At 39.7% G+C, this 24,566-nt stretch overlaps 1 protein-coding gene across 1 annotated transcript in view; it reads left to right on the plus strand.

The window, feature by feature from the left end:
* TH (tyrosine hydroxylase) overlaps nt 1-23,190 on the plus strand; it is a 403,874-nt gene extending 380,684 nt beyond the window's left edge. The window contains exons 12-13 of the mRNA XM_078682736.1: nt 12,422-12,555; nt 22,543-23,190. Coding sequence (XP_078538862.1) covers nt 12,422-12,555; nt 22,543-22,702 — 294 coding nt within the window. The 3' untranslated portion in view covers nt 22,703-23,190. The remainder of the gene's footprint in view (nt 1-12,421; nt 12,556-22,542) is intronic.
* The last annotated feature ends 1,376 nt before the right edge of the window (nt 23,191-24,566 follow it).

A 24,566-nucleotide genomic window follows, 5' to 3' on the forward strand; every position in this document is an offset into this window, starting at 1 on the left:
CAAAAATTGTTAATAATATTGTACAATTATTTATTCTATCTTCTCTACAGATCAGAACTTTATAACCTTGATCTACTGCACCCAATTCTACAATTCAACTATTTTATCAAGTAAGTATATGTAACGTTCACATCAAATGTAGTAGTAAACTAAAATAAAAACTGCTTTTTCCTAGAAAAATCGTTTGTTATGTGTAAACATTAACTTAGCATTTCTATATTCTCATACCAACAGTAAATCAAGAAATACATACAAGAAAACCCTTCAAAATACAGTTCTGGATTTCTGATTACTACTGTTAGTAACTGTAAGTATAAATACATAATTAATTATGTTAGCACCACAAAGTGAAAGATATTTTTTATAATTTTGTTTCTTTCTACTCTTTCCTAGAACAAGTTAAGCTAAATGACAGAAGGTGCAGAATTTGTGATGTCACAGAAAAATAAATTACTGTTATGTTATATGGGTTATGTTTATAATCAGGAAAGACAAAGTGGTAGAAAAGTTTTCTGGAAATGTACAAAATATTACTCTAACAAATGTTATGGAAGGGCTACAACTGAGGAAACTAGTGTGTTATTTACCAGGGAACACAATCATCCCCCCAATGTCACAGAAATTGAAATAAGAGATGCTTTAGAAAACATAAAAACTGCTAGCACACAAAGTGATAAACCAACAACACAAATCCTTAAGGAAGAACTGTTAAAAGTCCCAGCCCATGCTTCCGGTCAACTACCCTCTATTGAATCCCTAAAACGCACAATTGCATACACTAAAAGACGCACTTGCACAACCCCACCCAACCCTACTACTTTTGAGGAAATTATTATTTCACCAGAAATGTCCATCACACACAATAAAGACAAATTTATCCTTTTTGACAATGAAAGCAGTACAAACAGAATCATAATGTTTGCAACTGCAAGTAATTTACGAAAAATCCAACAGTGTCCCCAATGGATGATGGATGGAACATTTAAACCATGCCCAAAACCTTTTTATCAACTATATTCCATCCACGGTTTATACCATAACTATAACATCCCTTTCATTTACTGTTTGCTACCAAACAAACAGCAAAACACTTATGCAGAAATATTAAATGTTCTCAAAAATGAAATCAATAATTATTTTCCAGAAAAAATAATTATTGATTTCGAATTAGCTATGATTAATAGCATTTTGAGAACATTTCCCCACACAGCAATCCAGGGTTGCTACTATCATTTCAACCAGAGCATATGGAGACATCTCCAGAAATCCACTTTAAGTATTCTATACTCAACAGATAGCACATTTGCCTATCAAATAAAAAAATTGATTGCACTGGCCTACGTTCCTGTTACCGATGTAGCAGAACACTACAATTTATTAATTGACAGCACATATTACAAGAGGAATGAAGATAAATTAACCCCATTACTGGACTATTTCGAAGATACTTGGGTGGGAAGGTTGCACAGATCTGGACATCGACGCCAACCCAAATTCCATATCCCTTGGTGGAATGTCTATCTTAGCACTTTAAACCAAGAGGCTAAAACAAACAACAGTGTAGAAGGGTGGCATAATGCTTTCCAAGCTACCACAAGCAGAGCCAGACCCACATTCCATAACCTAGTAGAAGCTTTGAAAAAAGAACAAAGCTATCAAGAGCTAAGAATGGAACAATCTGTGACCCAAATTGGTCCAAAACTAACGAAACAAACTAAACAAATGTTCCGACTACTGCAAAATCAAGTCACACTATATCCGACAACTAGAGGATTAGAATACCTGTCAATAATTGCAAAAAGCCTACTATAAAAATGTCTACAATAGATACTAATCTCTTATTACAATAATTATACATATAACAATAGAAAAATGTCTGTTAAAATTATAAATAATACATATTTGTTTAAGAAACGGATCAAAAGTTCGGACCATATTTGTGAACAAATATGCAATATTTATAATTACATCACACATACACATTACATTAAGTTCAACATTTCCCACCCAACAAAAAAATTACTTAAAATACTTACAATTTCTGTTGATGAAAAAAACGTAATGAAGCAAAATACAGTCCATTGCAATGTATAATAATTCCAGTATAAGAAACCATCAAAAACCCGAAAATAATGTTAAAATGAAATAAACGCTCCATGAAATTCCGAAAACAGTAGTGTGGACACTTTAGCATTTAAAGTGATATACACACAACTTCTAAAAAAAACGGTCACACATATCAATGTATCAATTCAATACGAAACCCTCCAAAAACACGAAAAACAGTTATAAAATATAAAAAACCGCTCCTGGCAAACACGAAATATAGGAGATACACGTCAAAATATAACTAGAAAAGTCATACATTAGTATCTCATCAAAAAAACACGCTTCCTTCCATGTAGTTTTCATGCGAGGAACCGGAACCTCTAAAAAAAACATACATAACGAAACCCACCCACAAATAGCCCATAACATTAGTAAATACATTCACAATTAACATTAACCATGTAAGAAGACCTTTCCTAACACTTAAAATAACATTAGAACTAAAACATACACGACGCATGTCTAACTACGACATTTAACCTAAACGCTACCTAAACAATTCATACATACACACACAAACCCTCCACAGTTAGAATATACCATCAAACATTACCACTCTGTTATAAATTGTATGTAAAATCAACCTTACCTCCCTCCACACGAAGCAACTCCCAACCGCGAGCTTCTCCAGTCCGGAATGAAGCACAATAACGTTACGCGGTAAAAAAGTAGTCCCCTTAAACCATTTTGGAAAAGGTATTATAGAAAATACAATGTTATAGTATAAAAAAGTAATACATAAACATTGTTATTTTAACAAATTAATAAACTAGACTCATTAAAAATTAAACAGTAAAAAAATAAAAAATATTTTTAATATTAAATAATATATAATAATTATTATATATTAATAATATTAAAAAATAATGTAACACTTGAAATGATATATCTAACTAATTTGTGATTGTGTAAATTTATAGGAATAATGTTGTGTTTGTTTATAACTAAACATTATAATTGTTAATGTGAATAATTAATAATAAATAATATAACTTATTTATTGTTATTAATAAAACATTTGTAACCATTTATAATAAAAATAATACCCTGAAATAATGTATATTTATTTCTCTGAATATATATATTTCTGAAAAGAAAAAATAAATGTTTAAGTTTATTAATAAATAATAATAATAATATACTTTTTTTTTATTAATTATTTAAAAATGTTAATAATAATTTCTAAGTATTATAAAAGTATATACTTGCATAATTAATATTTTTCCAATACCAGAAATTATTAATAAACATATTATTCCCCTTTACAGTGACAAACTGAACAACATTATATATTTTTATTTGTGATATACAAACATTGTCTGAAATATGTAGGCAAAAATGTCATAAATTGTTTTTCCATATCTTCAGCAAATATAATAATTGTCATGTTACTTTATAAAAATATAAGTGTAAAAAAAAATATTTAATAATATTAATATATAATATTAACATTATTAAATATAACATGAATAAGCAGAATAAACACTAATTCTTTATTTATTTTTATATAAAAACTTGTTACTCAATGTTAATGTTGATAAATATATTTATGTTCATAAAAAATGTTGTTAAAGAAATGTATGTGAAAAATTAGAACATGTACATAAATATTAATGTGTTAATCTGCAAATACTACATTTCCAAAAACAGTTATTTTCTTTTTGATTGTGATTGTATTATAGTTCACATAAAAAAATATTAAAATGGTAATAAAGTTTTGTGAAAACACCCATTGTGCATTTTTTTGTAATATAATAACATGATAATTTACAATTATATGGAAATGTGCTGTACACTGATCAATTAATATTTACTATTGATACTGTAGTCAAGCTGATATAATGTATAGTGTTAGACATTAACCAATAATGAATTACAAATCCTACTCCAGTCAAGCTAATATCAGGGAAGGTGCTGGATAGTGACCAATGATTACTTTCAATTCAACTCCAGTGTAGCTAATATCAGGTAATCTGCTGGACACTGACCATGTATAAATGTGAATTGCTACTTTAGTATAATGTTACAGTTAATTGTAAATTTATTAAAAAGGTACAATAGTTAAATAATGTTATTTACATATATTTGTATAATATTTGTAGCTGAGTAGTCCAAAAATATATAAATAGAACAAAAATGTGTAACTTTTTCCTACTAATTATTAGTATAATATTTTTGTAGCACACTTTATATACACCAAAGGAACCCTTAACCCAAAAAATACCCCTTTACCCAAAAACTGAAAACTGACCCTGAACCCAAAAAAAAATCCTTAACCCAAGAACTGAAAACTGTCCCTGAACCCTTTAAAAAGACCCCTTTATCCAAAAACCCAAAACTGACCCAGAACCCTAAAAATACCCCTTTACTCAAATACTGAAAACTGACCCTGAACCCAAAAATATATTCCTTTACCCTAGAACTGAAAACTGACCCAGAACCCTAAAAAAACCCTTTATCCAAAAACTGAAAACTGACCCAGAACCCTTTAAAAAACCCAATTTCCAAAAACTGAAAACTGACCCTGAACCGAAAAAATATCCCTTTACCGAAGAACTGAAAAACTGACCCTGAACCCTAAAAAAAAACCTTTACACAAAAACTGAAAACTGACCCTGAACCCAAAAAAAAGCCCTTTATCCAAAAACTGAAAACTGACCCTGAACTCAAAAAAATACCCTTTCTCCAAAAACTGAAAACTGACCCTGAACCCCTAAAATATTCCTTTACCCTAGAACTGAAAACTGACCCTGAACCCTAAACAAACCCCTTTATCCAAAAACTGAAAACTGACCCAGAACCCTTAAAAAAACCCTTTTTCCAAAAACTGAAAACTGACCCTGAACCCAAAAAAAATCCCTTTACCGAAGAACTGAAAACCGACCCTGAACCCTAAAAAAAACCCTTTACGGAAAAACTGAAAACTGACCCTGAACCCTAAAAAAAGCCCTTTATCCAAAAACTGAAAACTGACCCTGAACTCAAAATAATACCCTTTATCCAAAAACTGAAAACTGACCCTGAACACCAAAAATATCCCTTTACCGAAGAACTCAAAACTGACCCTGAACACAAAAAAAACTCCTTCACCCAAAAACTGAAAACTGACCCTGAACCCCAAAAATATTCCTTTACCCTAGAACTGAAAACTGACCCTGAACCCTAAACAAACCCCTTTATCCAAAAACTGAAAACTGACCCAGAACCCTTAAAAAAACCCTTTTTCCAAAAACTGAAAACTGACCCTGAACCCAAAAAAAATCCCTTTACCGAAGAACTGAAAACTGACCCTGAACCCTAAAAAAAACCCTTTACGGAAAAACTGAAAACTGACCCTGAACCCTAAAAAAAGCCCTTTATCCAAAAACTGAAAACTGACCCTGAACTCAAAATAATACCCTTTATCCAAAAACTGAAAACTAACCCTGAACCCCAAAAATATCCCTTTACCAAAGAACTCAAAACTAACCCTGAACACAAAAAAAACCCCTTCACCCAAAAACTGAAAACTGACCCTGAACCCAAAAAATACCCTTAACCCAAGAACTGAAAACTGACCCAGAAGCCTAAACATATCCCTTTACGCAAGAACAGAAAACTGACCCTGAACCCTAAAAATACCCCTTTACCCAAGAACAGAAAACTAACCCTGAAGCCTTTACAAAAACCTGTATCTAAAGACTAAAAACTAACCCACAACACTGAAAATAATCCTTCCCCCAATAAACCACAACTGACACTAAAGCCAAATCATATCCCTTTATCCAACACATGAAAACTGTCCCACAATAAAAAAAAACAATTACCCCAGAACTGATCAATTACCCTCAAAAAATAATAACTCCTTTACCCACAAAGCCTAAACTGACCCTGAACCCTACAAATACTCCTTTACCAAAAATAAAAGTATTAATATTGTATAACTAATTATTTAATAATAAAAAAAAATTATAATATTAAATAAAATTAGCTGTAATAAAAATTTTTTTATGATTAATAATTAGATTCCCTAAATAATTAATTAACAATAACTTCGAAATAATAGCCCAAAAAAATCTCATTAATATATTTACAAATTTTATAATAATTAATTACGTATTAATTACTAATTAATAATTAAATTAATTATTATTAATTAATTAAATAATGTATATTATTATTTACTAATTTATGTAAATCAAAAATGACAAACATATATTAATTACATAATTATTTGTAATTACTCACCACACTTATCCCCTATTAAACCAACATCCCGCTCCTAAACATAAATTACAATTTAATTAACAAACTAATAATAACTATTTACTTAATTAATTAACTAATAGACATTAATAAATTAACAATTAATTACTAATTAAAAAATATTACACATTGTAATAATTTATTAACTAATTAATAAGTTAATTAATTAAATAATTAATGTTAATTGTTCACCAATTAATTAATAATATAATAAATGTACAAACATATATGAATTAATTATTTTCAATTACTCCCCACCCTTATCCCCTATTAACCCAACTTCCCGCTCCTAAACATAAACTACAATTGCATTTATTAATTAATAATAACTAATTACTTAATTAATTAACTAATTAATATTAATTAATTACTAATTATTTCCTATTAATTTTTTTATTTAACATTATTCAAATAATAATTGATAACTAATTAGCAATTAATTAATTATATAAATAATTTACACACATATATTAATTTATTAATTATTTTAAATTACTCCCCACCCTTATCCCCTATTAACCCAACATCCCGCTCCTAAACATAAACTACAATTTATATTACTATTAATTAAAATTAGTTATTTAAACTTTTTTTCTACATATTTTCGATATTTTTAACTTCCACTATATATCGATATTTTGTCATGTCGATTTGTTTGAGTCGATATTTTTGTACTCGATATTTTTTATCATTATTTTTGACGATATTTTTAATGACGATATTTTTTTTGTCAATATTTTTATATTGTCGATATTTTTTCCTCGATATTTTCTCCATTCGATATTCTGTAGTCGATATTATGTCTGTGCACCGTGAACAACATAAGTTAAAGTCAATAATCACTTAAGGGTGGTTTGTTATTGCTCTGAATGAAAGCCTGTACACAAATGTTTAGTTACAATGATTCTCATAGATTATCATAGAAGGCAAAGGCTTTGGTGTTATTTAACCCCTCTCACAAACTTTGGGTATGGAAGATTTACCCAGTAACAACCCTTGTTAGGCCCTCTTGAAGTAGATCATATCTTGCATTGCCATCTCTACATCTGTGATTTTGTATGTATGTGTTCATTTTATGACTGTTTGTCTGATTTGGTTATTTGCTAGGAAGGCCTTCTCTCAATACAGTAGGCCTGAGTTTGTTATTGTGACAAGTCAATGATAAAGGCTATTACCCTGATTGGTTCAGTGGGAAAGGTTATTCTCAGTGTCACTGTACTGATCTGTTAATTATAAAAGATTATGACAAAAGCAGTAAGCCTGACTTATTTATTGTGAAAAGCATTTGTTAAAATCAATAGGCCTTTATTGGTGTGTTGTTATTATACTGAGTTTCAGACGTTAGAGAGGTATTTTGTTACATGACATCTCACAAATTATCGTAATAGACAAGGGTGTTGGTGCTGGTCAACCTCTGACAAACTGTGGGGGAGGGGTAGATGATTTTCACTGTAATAATCCCTACTATCGAACAAAGGGCCAGCCCACTTCAGCCATTGGTTCTCTTGACCTCTAAGTGCCGACATTTGGCTGATCAAATGCATGCATATCTTCCTGAAAATGAGTGAGCTTCAGTGCCAGGGCTGTTGGGTGAATCCTTTCAGTTTCCATTTTCTTCTTTTATTTCCCTTTTCTTTCTTTCTACTCTTTTTATATTTAGTTTTTAGAGTTTATTCCAGTTCATAAGACAGTGTCAAAAGTATCCTTACCATTTATTTAATCAGCAGTGTGCAGCTACACATGCTGCCACTACCTCTAAACCTGGTGACCTTCAAAGAAAGGTATTGTACGAAGTGGATAATTGTTTTACTACTCCAAAATGATCAACCTGTTGCTTCTAAACTTGGTGGCCGTCCTGGAACTTTAAAACAACACTGCAGTATGTAAAACACCTTTGCTAGAAGCCATCCGTAGCTATGTTGATTTAATTTGTTATTTGCTATGCATGTTGTTAAGTTTGTGGTTTGTATTTTTCATCGTGGTTGGGTAAGTGGGTAAACTCAAGAATGACTCAGTAGGTGGGTACATCGAATTGTGAGTGCAAAGATTTGTGAAAAAGTGTATGCATGATGAATTACAGAGTCCTGCAATTTGGTAGAGGATGTGGTGTTTCAGTCAGAGCTGCCAAGTTTGGACCTGGGGACCTAGGTTCGATTCCTGCCCTTGACTCAAAATTGCGTGATCCTGGGCGATTCTCTAAATATCCCTGTACACATTTTTTTATCTGACCTTGTATAATGTAACTGTTGCTCATGTAAAGAGCTCCAAAACCCTTAGACTGGGTTTGTGCTACACAAAACTGCAGGAAAAAAATCAATGACTGAAGAATCACTTTCATTTATAAGCCAGAACTTTTGACATTGCGAATAGTTATTCTGAATTGGCCTCACTCTCAGTAAAAACAGTAAAGGGAAGAGCTAAAAGACGTCCCTATAGTGGTTTCAGATGAAAGGAGCTCAGACATTTAGGGCTGTAGAGTCTCAAACTAAAAATCAGACTTATAGACGAAAGTCTTTTGGAATCTGTCACTCTTACCTAAAGACGTTTGGAGTTTTGCCTGTCGGGGATAGGGGGGGATTTTAGCTCTAGGACTGTGGCCCGTGGCCCTTGTTGGAGTCCCTGGAAGGGACATCCTGGTGCCCCTGAGGCGGTGAGTCACTCGCACCACAGAAGGCCATGTAAAGCACTCCCGGCTTTCAATATTAACCCCTTCCATGTGCAAGACAGTCGGGAGCAGTCCTGCGCCAAGGTGCTCATGTGCGCAGGATGGCTCCCGATCGTCCTCCCTCATGCCAAGGGAAATCCCTCTGGTGCGGGCACCAGATGGATTTTCTTTACCCTCAACAGCCTCAGGAGCAGCTCCCGAGGCTGTCTCTGTTGTTTCTGTGCAATGAAGATCAGCACGCATGTTGTGCTGACCTCATTGCACAGAAACCGAAATTAAAATGAGCAAATAGGCTCATTTCAGTTTCACTCTCAATGTGCTTAGCGGGCTATCTCAGTCCCCTGAGCATGTAGCAAGTCAGGAGATGTATCATTGGAAAGGGGAGATTCTCAAGGAGGGATCTACCCACTAGACACCAGGGAGGGGGGAGCGGGCACTTGGGCAAGGACCTTTGCTCCCTCCATATAGAATTTGGTAAATTCAGTTTTGCTGTAGCCCCCAATCTGCGTACTCGGGGGGGTAAAAAGCCCACTAGATACCAGGGATTTTTTTCCTCATTTTAATTAGGGGTGGGGATTTCCCCAAATGGGCATGTGAATGCCCCCACCCTCACCCCATGACATGTATAGTCTTTCTGCACCCCTGGGGGCAGCAGAAGGCCCACTAGATGCCAGGGTTTTTATTTCCATTGAATTTAGGGGTGGGGGCTGCTCAAGATGGGCATGCCAATGCCCTCTCCCACGCAGCAAAATTTCAGTATTTCTGCCCCCCCAAGTGGTAGATGGGACAGTATCCCCCAATCTGCTCCCTGGGGGGGGGGGGGCAGAAAGCCCAATAGAACTCAAGGATTTAAAAAAAAATGATTTAGAGTCTGGTGCTTCCCAAAATGGGCAGGCCAATTCCTCCACCCCCCCCCAATAAAAATTCCACAGTATTTCTGCCCACTGCAGGAGGCAGATGGGGGCAGCATTCCCTGATCAGCCCCCAGGGGGCGGCAGAGAGCCCACTAGGTGCCAGGGATTATTATTATTTTTTTATACCTGGGGGCTCCCCAGAATGGACATACTAATGTCCCCACCTCCCCCAAAACATAGGCACAGTCTTTCTAGCTCCCTTGGAGGCATATCAGGGCAAATCCCCTCCCCGCCTCCTGATTATCCCACCTCCAGAGTGGCAGAAAGCCCACTAGGCACTGACTTTTTTGTCGCAGTGTGCCTACCTGTGGATTTTGGGCCCTAGCGCAGCCGGCACCTAGGGAAACGTAGCAAACCTCTATATTTTTTAAAACTAGACACGAAGGGGAATCCAGGATGGGGTGACTTGTATGCCTCTCCCTAGATTCTGTTACCCAGAATCCCTTGCAGACCTCAAACTTAGTTAAAAAACACATTTTCCTCACATTTCTGTGATGGAAAGCTCTGGGATCTGGGTGGATCTACAAAATTCCACCCACCATGCATTCCCCAAAGTCTTCTGATAAAAATGGTACCTCGCTTGTGTGGGTAGGCCAAGTGCCCGCAACAGGAAACGGCCCAAACGCAAAGTGGACACCACATTTTTACAGTGAAAACTGACCCTTTTTTTGCAAAGTGCCTAGCCGTATTTTTTTAACCCTAGCTCGGCGGGCACTTAGGGAAACCCAGAAAACCTAACCATTTTTGAAAACTAGATACCCAGGGGAATCCAGGATGGAGTGACTTGTATGCGTCTCACCAGGTTCTGTTACCCTGAATCCCTTTCAAACCTCAAACTTTATTTTTAAAAAAACACATTTCCCTCGTATTTCTGTGATGGAAAGTTCTCAAATCTGCGTGGATCCACTAAATTCCACCCACCCGTCATTCCCTAAAGTCTTCCGTGAAAAATGGTACCTCACTTGTGTGGGTAGGCCTAGTGCCCGTGACAGGAAATGGCCCAAAATGCAACATGGACACATTCAATTTTTACAGTGAAAACTGATCCCTTTTTTTGCAAAGTGCCTAGCTGTGGATTTTGAACCCTAGCTCTGTCTGCACATAGGAAAACCTAGCAAACCTATACATTTTTGAAAACTAGACACCCAGGAGAATCGAGGATAGGGTGACTTGTCTGACTCTCACCAGGTTCTGTTACCCAGGATCCCTTGCACACCTCAAACTTTGTAAAAAAAAAAACATTTTCCTCACATTTCTGTGCTGGAAAGTTCTGGAATCTGCCTGGATCCACACACTTCTACCCACACTGCATTACCCAAAATCTTCTGAGAAAAATTGTACCTCCCTTGTGTGGGTAGGTCTATGAGTGAACTATCCCAAATAGCCAAAACAACAGGCTTACCACAGGGGGAGAAAATGCCTAGCAGCAATGGGGTTAACAGTGGGGAAGGCAATGAAGGAACAATCCTGTTCTGCCCCACAATGCATAGAACAAAAGCTGTGACAGCTCCAAATGATCACTTTTTGTTAGTCCTTTATTATTGAAGAAAGCCATTAGTGCTAAAATAAATGAGTTTCACAGAATTGTCCTGATTGCTTGAAAGTTTTACATCACCCTCAAATCAGACAGTTTCTTTACTAGTGGGCATAAGGCAGGATTTAATGGCTAGTGCAGGTAGAGGGTATCACACGGGGGGCTCAGCATCAAAGATGGGGGTCTGCAGCGGGTTAGGACGGACATACTACCTTAATTGATTCGGGAATCAGATAAAACCTTTGACGCCTCTGCTGCCCAGTGCCATATCTTTAATCACTGTGTGGCGGACACTGTCCAATGCTAGCACCCTTCTCCTGACCAGCACAGTGCTCTCTCACCTGACCTCAGAAAAGGCCACTGGAATTATGACATTCTGTGGCCACACTATCTTCCCCATAATTTGGGTTTCAGAATGCTTCCCATATATTGCACAATCTGCTGCATAATGTGCAGGCTTTCAACAGAAAATATTCCTTTCTAGTTCAAAAGGATCAACGGTTACTAAAAAAGAGCTAGTTTTGCCACACACCGTCAGTTTCCAAAGGTTACATTGTTATATTGCAGTTAGTAATTGCTGTATCTGGGTGTTAAGGTGGAAGTAATAAGGTGAAACATTTGCCCAGACTGTATTCATTTTTTGTAATTAATAATGCTGCCACAGACTGTGCCACATTATGCCCATGAATTGCATTTCCCATTGAATAATTTAGTCATGTCTGCTGTGTCATTTGGTTTTCCACTGCCGCGTAAATGCAGTTGATCTCCTGGATTAGAGGTGCTGTAGAGCAGGATGGTCTGTGGAAGAGGATTGTGACAGAAAGATGGCCGCCCTCGGTGTCCTAGTGTAGCTGTGTAACAGTGTCCTCTGTACCAATAGTTATGCTGGAATGTCATTATCTAAAATGTCGGTCATACACTACAGTCATACCTTTCTGTGCTCCTACCCACCAGCATTGCCTGTCTGACGAGCCAGAGGTCCGAGACTTCGACCCTGATTCCGCGGCTCTGCAACCATACCAGGACCAGAACTACCAGCCCGTCTACTTTGTTTCGGAAAGCTTTGGGAGTGCCAAAGAAAAGCTCAGGTAAAGACCACATGGAAAAGGTACCTTGCTTCAATGATGTGCATTTCAACAGAAGGGAAGCCATAGGTGGGGAAGGGCAGTGAGAGGAAGGGAGTTGTGAAAGGGGCAGCTGGTCTGGGGAGCCGGTAACACTATTTGGCATGTGGAACCTAAACCTGTGAGCAAGAGCAAGCCATTCTGTTAGACTGTTAATGGATAAGTGTGGGGGAATCTACCATTGTTATGCCAGGTTGCCACATGGATTACCAATGCCCCCCTCAAATGGGGAATGAAGAAGTCATGTATTATCTTTCAAAACTCTTGCATCAATTTAAGATAAGGCGGATTCCAGGCTCTGGATCACTCACCCAATACACCATCAACACCCCATTCGTGACTGCAGGTAATAAACAAAGATACAAAGGTGTACTGAAGGTTCACCAGAGTTTCTTTTTCACAGGATCAGACTTAGCAGCTTCTAACTCAAGTAAGCCTACCATATTTGCCCCAACTAATAACACCAAATCCAAACATTCTTCCAATATTTCAAGATTTGCGTAGCATCTGCACACGTATCACTAACACCTAACGGTACACAAGATTCCATGGTCATTGTAATGAGCTCACGTACACAGGAATTACAAACTATTCATATTCTATTGACAAGTACTACTACAAACGTAGCAGTAGTATTACAAAACTTCACCTCCCATATTACTGTGGCTAATATCTTCAAAGGTACAAAACGTAGGCATCAGTTAGTGCTCCAACAGACTGTATCTTTACTACCAGGAGTGTTGCAGAATGCTGGAGATGTAAAAATGCAATATTGCAGCACTGCAGCAAAATTGGCCCTCTGTACCAAAAACTGCCCCCACTGGTCCAAAACTGGCTACCACCCTTCGGGCCCAACGGTAAAATGCCCAGTGCCCTCTATGGCCAGTTCTGCCCTGCAAAACGCCATTAGCTTACAGTTAAGGTATTTGGTCGAAAGCACAATGCAAATGTTGAAAAGTACGAAGATGAAAAGCAAAGATCATCTGTTATTTTATGAATGCCTTGCAAGTTGATTATGACTTGTGATTTGTAATGTGTGGATAAAATATGCCACAGGCAAGGGAATGCATTGTAATGATTGTTCTGACCCTAGGGCACTGGTGGTAAGGACCAAAGGGCATGGAAAACACAAGGTTGCTAGCAGTGGGTAGGGGATGGGGTCTGGTCACATGCTAATGCCTAAGCCCTAATTCTGCTGCATAAGGCTGAAGACCATGTGTCACAGGGATTGGCTGCCAGAAGAGTGTTGGGGGCAGGGCCCGCTATGTGCAAAAAAGGGCTTTGTACATAGTGGGCGTTGTCAGATGGTGTGCGATGTATGCTTCACAAACCATAACTGGAACATTTTAGTGGTTTGCATGTTTGAGGCAGACCCGTAACACAATGTGTATTTATATGTGCATATTTCAGTGCTAACATAGCGTTTTGAACTCCAAAAACACTGAAATTTACCAGTTATAGTTAGAAGAGCTGACTATAACTTGCTCCCCCGTCCTGCACTGTTTATGACCTCACATATTACATCAGTCATGACATGTTCTTTGACATAATTTATGACATCACTGATGACATCTCACATGACATCACTCATGACATCTCTGATGAAATCACTGATGACATCATCTAATTAGCGTGTGAGTTTGTTTTATACTTTACATAGTGGTGAGTAACCACCTTATTACTTTTCTACCTAATGTTGTGCAATCTGTGTCCAGATAATGAATGTAAGTCTTTACTAAACACATGTGCGCCTAATTTATCATAGGTGTGTGAAGGTATTGAATACATTATACGTGTGTGTATTTAGGAGTAACTCTGTGTACAGCTGACAGTTGACAGCTTGTGCCCAAGATGTTCCACATTCTTTTTTTTGGTTCTGCAGAAAAGGTTTCCAACAGGCCAAACTTTTACATAGTAAATAGTAGGTATTGTAAGCAGCCTTGAGTATTTAGACAGAATCATCTTAGCATGACAATGTCTACATAAGATAGAAGACTGTTTGCACCAGGTACATGTTTTTGATTTTGCTGCAGAAGATGGGCTCTGTGTAAAGATTTCACCACAGAATGAAGGCTGCCGGAAGTATGAACTTTAGCACCTTTAGACCTAGGGCTTTTTTAATGAATAGTGTCTCTTTGGACAAGTTTGGCACAGAATGAACACTGCTCTTAGTAGATATGATTTAATACTGTATTTCTCATGAGAGTTTCACTGTCTGCAAACAGTGGGGCACAGATTAAACTCTCTCCAAAGAGCAAAAACTGTTTACAGTACCCACCTTTTTTCTCATATCCAGGTTCAGAGACTGTGAGGGGTTTGATACAGCAAAGGCTGTCCGTAGTAGTGCAATAGTTATGTAAGAGAGGTTGAGTATCTGGAGGAACTTGGTTTTCCCTGAACAGTTGTATACAGATTGAACACTGTGCAGTAGGGGTTACCAATCTATCTGTGTTTTATTGTTAATGTGAACTCGGCTACCCATGAAGTGTATGGTATTGGGTCAATATTACACATAACACATGCATGTTTCATCCAGGGGAGTTGTATGTATGATGCCATTGATGATGCTTCATATTTTTCTGAGCTAAATTGTACTTACTTTCTGACTTCTAATGCCATACCCATTTATAGAGTAATGTGTACGAAAGAAGCTTGGATGATGTCATGAGTGATGTCATTTGAGATGTCATGAGTGATGTTATAAATGATGTCATAGACATGTCATGAGTCATGAGTGATGTAACGTGATGTCATAAGCAGTGCATGGCGGTCGTGAGTTGTAATTAGATGTACTAACTAATACTAGTGAATTTCTGTGGTTGTTTGAGTTCAAAACTTTATGATGCCACTGACATTTTCACCTAACTATAGTGTAGGGCTGGGCGGGGCTCGTCCGAGTTGTACTCTGTGGAATTCTGTGGAGTTGCCGAAAAACTCCGCCCGCAGAATTCTGCGTAGTTCCGCGAGAAGGCAGAGTACTTGAATGCCTGCCTGCAGTGCCAGTGATGTGGTCAGGTGTACAGGGTAACAGAGCTTACCTTGAACATCTTGCCTTGCTAAAGGCACTGCCACCCAGATCACCAACGGTGATGTTCCTTTGGTGTTGATGATGATGATGGCAAGGAGGTGGCACCAACCAACCAACATGGGCAGAGCCGGTGTCTCACTGCTCATCACAGACGCAAACCCACACAGTCTGGTGGAGTAGAAGGAGGTCACAGTAGAGGTCAGATGGCTGAGGCGACCCCTCAGCTCCAGTAATCGACCAGCCAGCTCAAGCCTCAAGGTGCCTCCGGAAAGGAGCTTCAACCAGAGGAGCTAGTCTGCACATGGGTGAGCAGTGAACACATCATGGTGACAACCATCTTAGGGTCAGGCAGCCCTAATTGTAACTGTTAGTCACCATGACGCGTTCACTCCCTGTGGGACCCAACCACCATGCCTAGAGGGTCAAGGTATTCATACTCTGCCCCTTCTCTTTATTTAAAACTTTTGGGGGGACTCAGCTGAGTCCGAGTCCCAGAATAGATGCCAACACTTTCTGGTTGAAGTGTTGCCAGCCAATCAGATCTCAGCATGAGATCTGTTGGATCCACTGAGGATTCACGTCAATAGATAACTGTATTTCTTTTTTCTTAAATAACTCCAAAACTGGTGAAGGGACTTACCCCAAATTACAACTAGCATTGTAAATGCCACAGGTCTCGCATTTGTGGGAGTTGGAGCTATTGGCATTGTAAATACCAATGTTTTTTTACTTGTGCAATAAATATGCCCGCTCCACCTTAAAAAAATAAAGAGCTCTGTCATATGTTTTTCCGTAGTATTTTGTACAGCATGAAGTGTCCGTTTGTTGTTTTGAAAAGCTCCTAGGAGCTGCTATAAATAGTGCTGAAGAAAGATTGAAATCAGCTCAGACCGGTATTAAGGATCGTGTTAACTGACTTTGCGCATGTGTTCCAATGCACTCTTTGCAAGAGTAGACTGGGGGCTAGATGCCAGACCCAGGCTTGAACAGCTGGCTTCGCGATCAATAGCTCGCATTCCAGTCAATGCCTTTTTCTTCAACAAGCAGCATTTAGCACTGCCAACAGAAGCAGAAGAAAGCCAGAGCATTTCTAGCTCTGTGTTGTAAACTTTCATCTCTTTTTCGCAATCCCAGCCCATGCTAGCTTCATAGACATTTCAAAAATGATGAATTACTTTTTTGTTATAGCAGTGGTGGGTTTATTTATAATATTTCTCAACAATAAACTCACAGCCTGTTGTAAAATGGCAAACTGCACAGTTTCTAACCTTTCTGATAACAGTCAATATTATTTATCATATACGGGAATTTAAATATGCCACTTTCTTGTACTTTTTACTGTCAAGCCATAAAAAATAACTAGCAGCACAATCCACGGAGGGAGGGGGTGCGAGTGAGGAGGGAACGGATGGTCATAGATGTCCAACAAAAAGCAGTGCAAGTAAACTCCCTTTGAAAACAAGCAGGAGCAGGAAGAATGGCAGCAATAATGGGAGGGGAGGAGTCTGAGCGAGGAGACAACAGATGGCCAGAGATGGCCAACTAAAAGAGTCAATCTGTGATGTCCCCTGGGAGGGAACCAGGCACCCTAAGGCGGGACAGATGGACACTAATGATTAACCAGAGTAGAGGAATTTCCAAAGGCAGGCCAACCAACCAACCAAAGTGCTGGGCGCTGCCCATAGACTTGAATACAACATGGACCAAAAGGTTGCTTTCTGATAACTTTAGTGTAATTCTGTTCAGCGATTCAGTCTGTAGTCATGTTCAAAACCCAGATGGAAATTGCACTCGAAATGCATTTTGGGACCCCTTTTTCTAAGCCCCCGCTTGCTGAATCACCCCTAAACTTTCTCAGACAGCAGCTGAAGGGAGTGTCAAACTAGGTTTTAAAATATCAGGAAGATTCGAACGGTGCCTTAGATATTAGCAAAACAAAAAAACACTTTTCCCATAGAAACTACATCCTAACTATAACCACAGCTGGTGACCTGCAAACTCAGACCCACATAGACCGACCATGCACGCAACCTCTGCATTATCCACGACAGCCAATTGACCATGAAACAGTCCTCCTGCTTCCACACACTTCGCATGCTCCACAGAATCTTCAGATGGATCCCAACCAACACAAGAAAGACCGTCACTCAGGCCCTTGTCACCAGCCACCTCGACTACTGCAACACCCTCTACGCCAATGTTTCCATCCAACTCTTCAGAAGACTCCAGGATATACCGAACTCCGCAGCCAGACTCATCCTGGACCTCCCCAAATGAACCCACTTTGCCCCCACCTGAGAGACCTCCACTAGCACCCCATCTAGAAAAGATGCGAGTTCAAGATCCTCATGCATTCCTACAAAGCCCTCCATGACTTAGGACTTGCCCACCTCAACCATGGACTAAACTTCCATCAACCTGCTAGACACCTACGCTTCTCTTCACTCACCCTCGCATCCCTCATTCGCCGCACCTGTAGTGGCAGCCGCTTCTTCTCTTACATTGCACCCAAGACCTGCAACAACCTCCCCCAGCCACTGAGGACAGCCCCCTTCACTGGCAGACTTCAGAAAAGAATCAAGACGCGGCTCTTCGATAGAAACACAGTACCCAGATACCCTAGGGGTGACAGAGTTGCGTTTTACAAATGCAGATTGATTGAATAATTGACCAATAGGTCTACGGCCTACCTCATATAGAGGTGTAAGGACTATTCAAGTCAAACTATGGAGGGGACCTACACAAATTTGAATATCTTTAGTAGCAGATAGTCCTGCCGGCATGACACGTTACCTGTTTCCAAGTCAGCCCATCCGGGTGAAAGATTTATTGGACAGTGGAGTTCTCATTTAGATTTATTGAGATTGTGGAGTCTGTGGCGATGTCGAAAGGCTGGAGAGCTTGTACGATGAACATAGTGCAATTGGGTCTTCTCATTGGCCAGTGGTCAACCAATGGGAATGGTCGACATGGTATTTTAACCAATGTTATTGGTGAAAAACAGTTTCATGGCATCTGAGAAAGGCACAATGCCGAAACCCATGATGCAAGAATAATTGCTGTTAATAAAATCTTAGCAAGACTCCGTGAGTACTCCGTATTTTGAAAAACATATTGCTTGTAGGCAGGCGAGTTCCCACCGCGCTAGTGGATGCACCTGTCCTGAGTGCAGCGGCTATAATGGGATCTTTTGTTAATGAAGATAACTGTATAACGCAAACACCGCTGCTGATCGGATGCCGCGTCGACCGGGAACAAGGTCGTGAGTTATGCAAACTCGAGGATGCCAAGCCAATTGACCAACACCTACGTTTGGGTCCAGAGTTCACATCCAGCAGCTGAGGCAAGGGGTTATTCGAGTGCATTGGATGGCCTACCCCATGTAGAGGTGCAAGGACTATTCAAGTCAAACTATGGAGGGCACCTACAAGAATTTGAATATCTTTAGTAGAAGATAGTCCTGCCCACCCGGCACGTTACCTGTTTCCAAGTCAGCCCATCGGGGTGGAAGATTTATTGGACATTTGAATTCTCACTTTGATTTATTGAGATCGTGGAGTCTGTGGCGATGCCGAAGTGCAGGAGAGCTTGGACAAAGAATATAGTGTAATTGGGTCCTCTCATTGGCTAGTGGTCAACCAATGAGAAGGCTCGACATGGTATTTTAACCAATGATATTGATGCACAGAGTGAAAAGCAGTTTCATGGCATTTGAGAAAGGCACAATGCCAAAACGCATCATGCCGGAATAATTATTGTTATTAAAATCTTCGTAAGACTCTGTGAGTGATCCGCAATTTGTAAAACGTATTGCTTGTAGGCAGGCGACTTCCCACCTGTCCTGAGTGCAGCGGCTATAATTTGGACGTTTTGTTAATGAATATATATCTATATATACATATTACCTGCTGGCGGTTGCCAGTAGGTAGTTATAGTTAGGTCCTAGTTTCCATAGAAAAAGCTTTTTTTGATTTGCCAATATCTTTGACGCCGTTTGACGAATCTTTGCGAAATTTCAAAACTAATGGGGCGCTCCGGTCAACTCCTGTCTTGAAACTTTTGGGGTTATTTGTCAAGCGGGGGCTGAGAAAAAAGGGGGGTCCCAAAACGTGTTTTCCCCATGTTAATTTCCATAGGAACTTTTGTCGCGGATACAGCCCGAACTGTTGAACGAAATTACACCAAATTTGGCAGAGAGGTAGCTGTTGTTCCAGAGTGCACGCTTTGCTTTAAATGGTGTGAATCCGTTCAGTAGTTCCTGAGGAATTCAAAAACAAAAAATATCGATATCTGTGACCAAGGAGGATTTGCTAACACTCCCGAGCACAAGCTTTATTCTGATTGGCTGCCAACACTCCAAACCAGGAAGTGTTGGTAGCCATCTTGTGACTCAGTAAAACCGAGTCACAAGAAAACAGTGTAGAAAATGATAAACAACAAGAAAAGTGGGCAGGGTACAAACACTCTGACCCCCTAGGCCTGCTCAGGGGGTCCCACAAGGACCCCCAGCAAAATAAAAGCATTTTTTAACAAAAAAACAAATCGGCCGAATTTGCACTGGGTGTGCGAATCTGGTCGAGAAATTTTTTAAAAACAATGCACTGGTTCCTGTGCTTCATTTTCTATAAGCCCCCTGGTGGGCCATGTCCCGGGGGCAATGTGCAATAAATTAGCGGGGCTGTGGGGGCCCCACAGCCCCAGGGAGTGCCGCCTCCCCGGGGCTTTATCCATTATGTGCGGGGGGCACGCAGCCCCTGTCAGCCCCAGGGACCGTCACCTCCCTGGGGCATTCGTCATTATGGGTGGGGGCCTCTTGGGCCTCCCCAAGCCCCGGGGACTGCCACCTCCTGAGGCTAAAATTCAAATAAAAAAGTGTGGGGGAGGAGGAGCCCTGGGCACTAATTATTTAAGTATGTAGGTCCATTGCGGACTCCGGGGCCCCGGGGACCACCACCTCCCTGGGGCTTTAAACTGTTGGGAGGGGGGCCGTGCAGCCCCCCTCCTAGAGCCCTCCTTGACCCTGGGGACTGCCACCCCCAGGGCTGCGCTGCCCCCTTCCCGTTTATTTATTTAGTTATTTTTATGTGACAGGTCCTGGGGGATGGGCTCCGCAGGGCCCCAGAAATATTGAAAGAAGGGGGCCACACAGCGCCCCTTCTAACAATGTTTTTTTAAAGCTGGCATCTTGCCGGAGGCTTCGCCCTCTCCCTGCAACACTCTGCAAAGGTGCCCCCTGGCGCGTTCTAAGTTGGGCAATTAAGTCCCCTTGAATACTGAGGGTCCATGGGGGCCAACTAGCCCACCAGGTACCTCCAGTAAGCACCACACAGCTGGACTGCATAGAGGTAGTCTAAGGCCACGCCCCTTTTTACACCACTCTGCAAATGCACCTCTTGGCGGACTGCTGGTGAGGTCCTCTTTTGCCCTCCTATTACCTCCACTATGTCCCACAAAGTGGGGTTGCTGAGCCCCCTTTTCTTCACCACTTTGCAAATACTCCTCCTGGCAGAGTACTGGTTGGGGGATGAAGGCTTGGTCTTGGGTTTAAACTAACATTTAATAAACCTTTGATTGAAATTCACTGAAAAAAAACATAAGTGTCAGGGACGTTAAAGTTAGAAATGAGCATTTAAAAAACTTTTTTAATTCACTGAAAAAAAACATAGGTTTCAGGGACGTTATAGTTAGAAAATAGCATTTAAAAAACCTTTGAAATTCACTTAAAAAACCACAGTTTTCAGGGATGTTATAGTTAGTTGGACATTTTACTCCAAAACCAGAGAAATGTATCCGTTATAGTTAGTTGACCTAACTATAACTTGCGCCCCCACAATACACTGCTGATGACATCACATATTACATTATTCATACAGATACTAACACATACTTACTCACTTATACAATCACTGATACAAGCATGCACTCATCCATACTGCCACTGTCACAATCACTCACTCTCACATATAGTCATTTATATACTCAAACACTCACATATACTGCTTTTCACATATGTAGTTACTCACACATGTACCACTGAGACCTTGCTCACGGGGAAAAAACCCTTCGGCTGAGACTGAAATGCGTTGGGGTGTGTTGGCAGCTTTCAGGATTAAACACCCTTGAACTAGAAATGGATGATCTGTGATTAATTGCTTTTCATAAAAATACGGAACAGCGAGTGCGGTGAGAAAATCCCTGGCAAGGGAAGTGTGGCGATAATTGGAACGGCTTGGTCCTGCCGTACTCGAAACGCACCACCCGAGAGGCGCCCATCAGCCAGAAAAATAGGACTATGCAGATATATATATATATATATGTGTGTGTGTGTGTGCGTATGTAAATATTCTGCCGTTGAAAGTTTTGCGGGGTGATATTTTTGCATATAATATTCTGACACAACAAGGCCTGGGCAGAATTTCAACTATTTTGGCATACATTTAAAAATGGGTGGAATTCTGCATTACTCTTGTTATGGAAAGTTACACCATTATGACTTTTTGTGTAACTATGCTGTGGTCACACAAAATGATAACATGGGAGCCCAGGAAAAGTGCTAATCACTGGAACACAAGTGATTGTCATTTCTAGTATTGTGTTTTTTGGCTCTATTTCTTTTATGTCCGAATCGCTTTCTCATGCTCATGAATGCAAGATGCAATTTGAGCTAAAGGTTTGGTAAAATATAAAGCTAAACGTCATATTTGCATTCTCATATTTTTGTTAAATATTTCTGAACATTCATGTAAGTATGCAAGAATAAATTACAGAAATATCACCCCCATATATAACCAGAGAGACTGGGTGATGGACAAAGAATGAGGATCAGTGGTGGTGGGACTGGGAAACTTCTTATTTAATAAAACATTGGATGATTGTTACATTCGTGCTCATATTCCCAATGGTGCTTTTCTGCCCTTCTGCAGGAGCTATGCAGCACGCATTAAGCGTCCCTTTGGTGTGAAGTATGACCCTTTCACTCTCAGCATCGAGGTCCTGGATAACCCGCACAAGATCCGCCAATCTCTGGACGAGGTGAAGGAAGAACTACAGTCCCTCACTGATGCCCTGAACATGATCAGTTAGCTTACAAAGAGTGAGACCAGAACACAGAGCACTTCATCATTCCCTGCAAACCGTCCAGTTCAGTGGAGTGCCATTGGCAAAACATTGCAGCAGTTCTACCCCAGTGTGGAAAAATAATGTTGGTGTATTGGCCCTAGTCACATTTTGATACTATTCTGGATCACCTATTGTTTTTTGTGACTTCATTTTGTCTATCATGAATGCATATATTTTTAGTAGACTAAAACGTGTCAGCTCCTCTGTTCTGAGAGCCCAGCCATAGCTGCAATGTTTCCCTGCTGAGTTCATCCTGTGTATGTGTTGATACTTTTACTGTACCAGATCTACGTATGGTGAGCACAGCTTCCCCAGTGTTAATTAACCAAAACGTTTCAGAAACTCCACACAAGCTCAAGTCACCAATGGGAAAGTTAGGCCCACTGGTAGAGCTGGAGAATTGTAGAAACTTAAAATGTCACGGGGCATATTAGCAAGAACCTCGTTAAAATTATCGCCACTTTAGCAGCAGGAAACTGCCGCTAAAACGGCGATAATGGGCTTGCTAATATGCGTTATAGAATTCCAATAGAAGCCCAGGTTAGATGTCCTACACATCTAACCTGGGCTTCTATTGGAATTCTATAACGCATATTAGCAAGCCCATTATCGCCGTTTTAGCGGCAGTTTCCTGCTGCTAAAGCGGCGATAATTTTAACGAGGTTCTTGCTAATATACCCCCACGTTCTTTCTCAGGAACGCTAAATAATTCTGGGAAGACAGGGTGATCATATTTGAGCTCTCTGGTGTCGATGTTATTAAAATGATGTGTTACAGTACCACAGCTTCAATGTCAACCATAAAAAAACACACAACCATGTCTAGAGTCGTCTTTTTTACAAGCACAACCAATTGTACTAATAGTCTTACATTTCTACAGAGGTGATCTGAACTAATAAACATCTCTACAATAAAGAGCAACGATAAAGTTTAAAAAGGCATGAATTAACCATAGGTGGGTTTCTGGGAAATCCACTCTATAACTGCAAGTAATGCAGCACAGGTCCTAAAGGTATCAACCCCATCACGTACATATTATGTGGTAAAATGCACCCAAGTACAGATGTGAGAGGGAGCACCCTGGCTGGCATAGATCTAGCCAACATATGGTTCCACGTATTGGGGTGTCCACTTTCAGGCACTGTAGTTCATGATGTTGATGCAGCCATAGAATGTGCATTTTAGGGCACGGTCGTTCTCCATCCTTATTTCTAGGCATAGTCCTTGGGGACTCTTCTTTGAAGGAGCCAGTTGTTTAGTCTTCCTGAATCCAAGGTGGTTGTCGATGGTTTTTTTTCTTTGCCGGAAGTGAGTTGTTGAGTTTATCCTCATGAAGGAAGAAGGTTCCACACATGCACATCTTCTTGTAAGCCGAGATCATCAGATGTGGTGTGTATCTAGATCAGAGTTGTCTGTTCGGTGAACATATTTTGAGCTTTACTTGAAAGAAGGCTTGACCTTTACTGTTGATTGTCCTATGTGTTACGGAGATGGTTTTGAAAATTGATTACCTACCAATGGGAAACCAGTGTAGAGGTTAGTGGCCTATGAGATGTAGTCAGAGAGATGTGCTTGTAGTAATTATCTCACTACACCATTTTTAATTCTTTGTAGCTGTCACAGTAAGGACAGTGGGACCCCATGGTAACATCTACATACATAATCCAGACACTGCTTAATTTGAGCTCGGCACCGGCATTAATTCTTAGTACCGGCGCTTGTGACAGTCTGCCACATAGTGGCCGTGTGTATGAGCACAACAACTGTTTATTAATTTTATATATATCAACAATCACGAATACTTGTCACCCAAGCCATTCTTTTAGCT

Source organism: Lissotriton helveticus, chromosome 3_1 (assembly GCF_964261635.1).
Source record: "Lissotriton helveticus chromosome 3_1, aLisHel1.1, whole genome shotgun sequence".
NCBI lineage: Eukaryota > Metazoa > Chordata > Amphibia > Caudata > Salamandridae > Lissotriton > Lissotriton helveticus.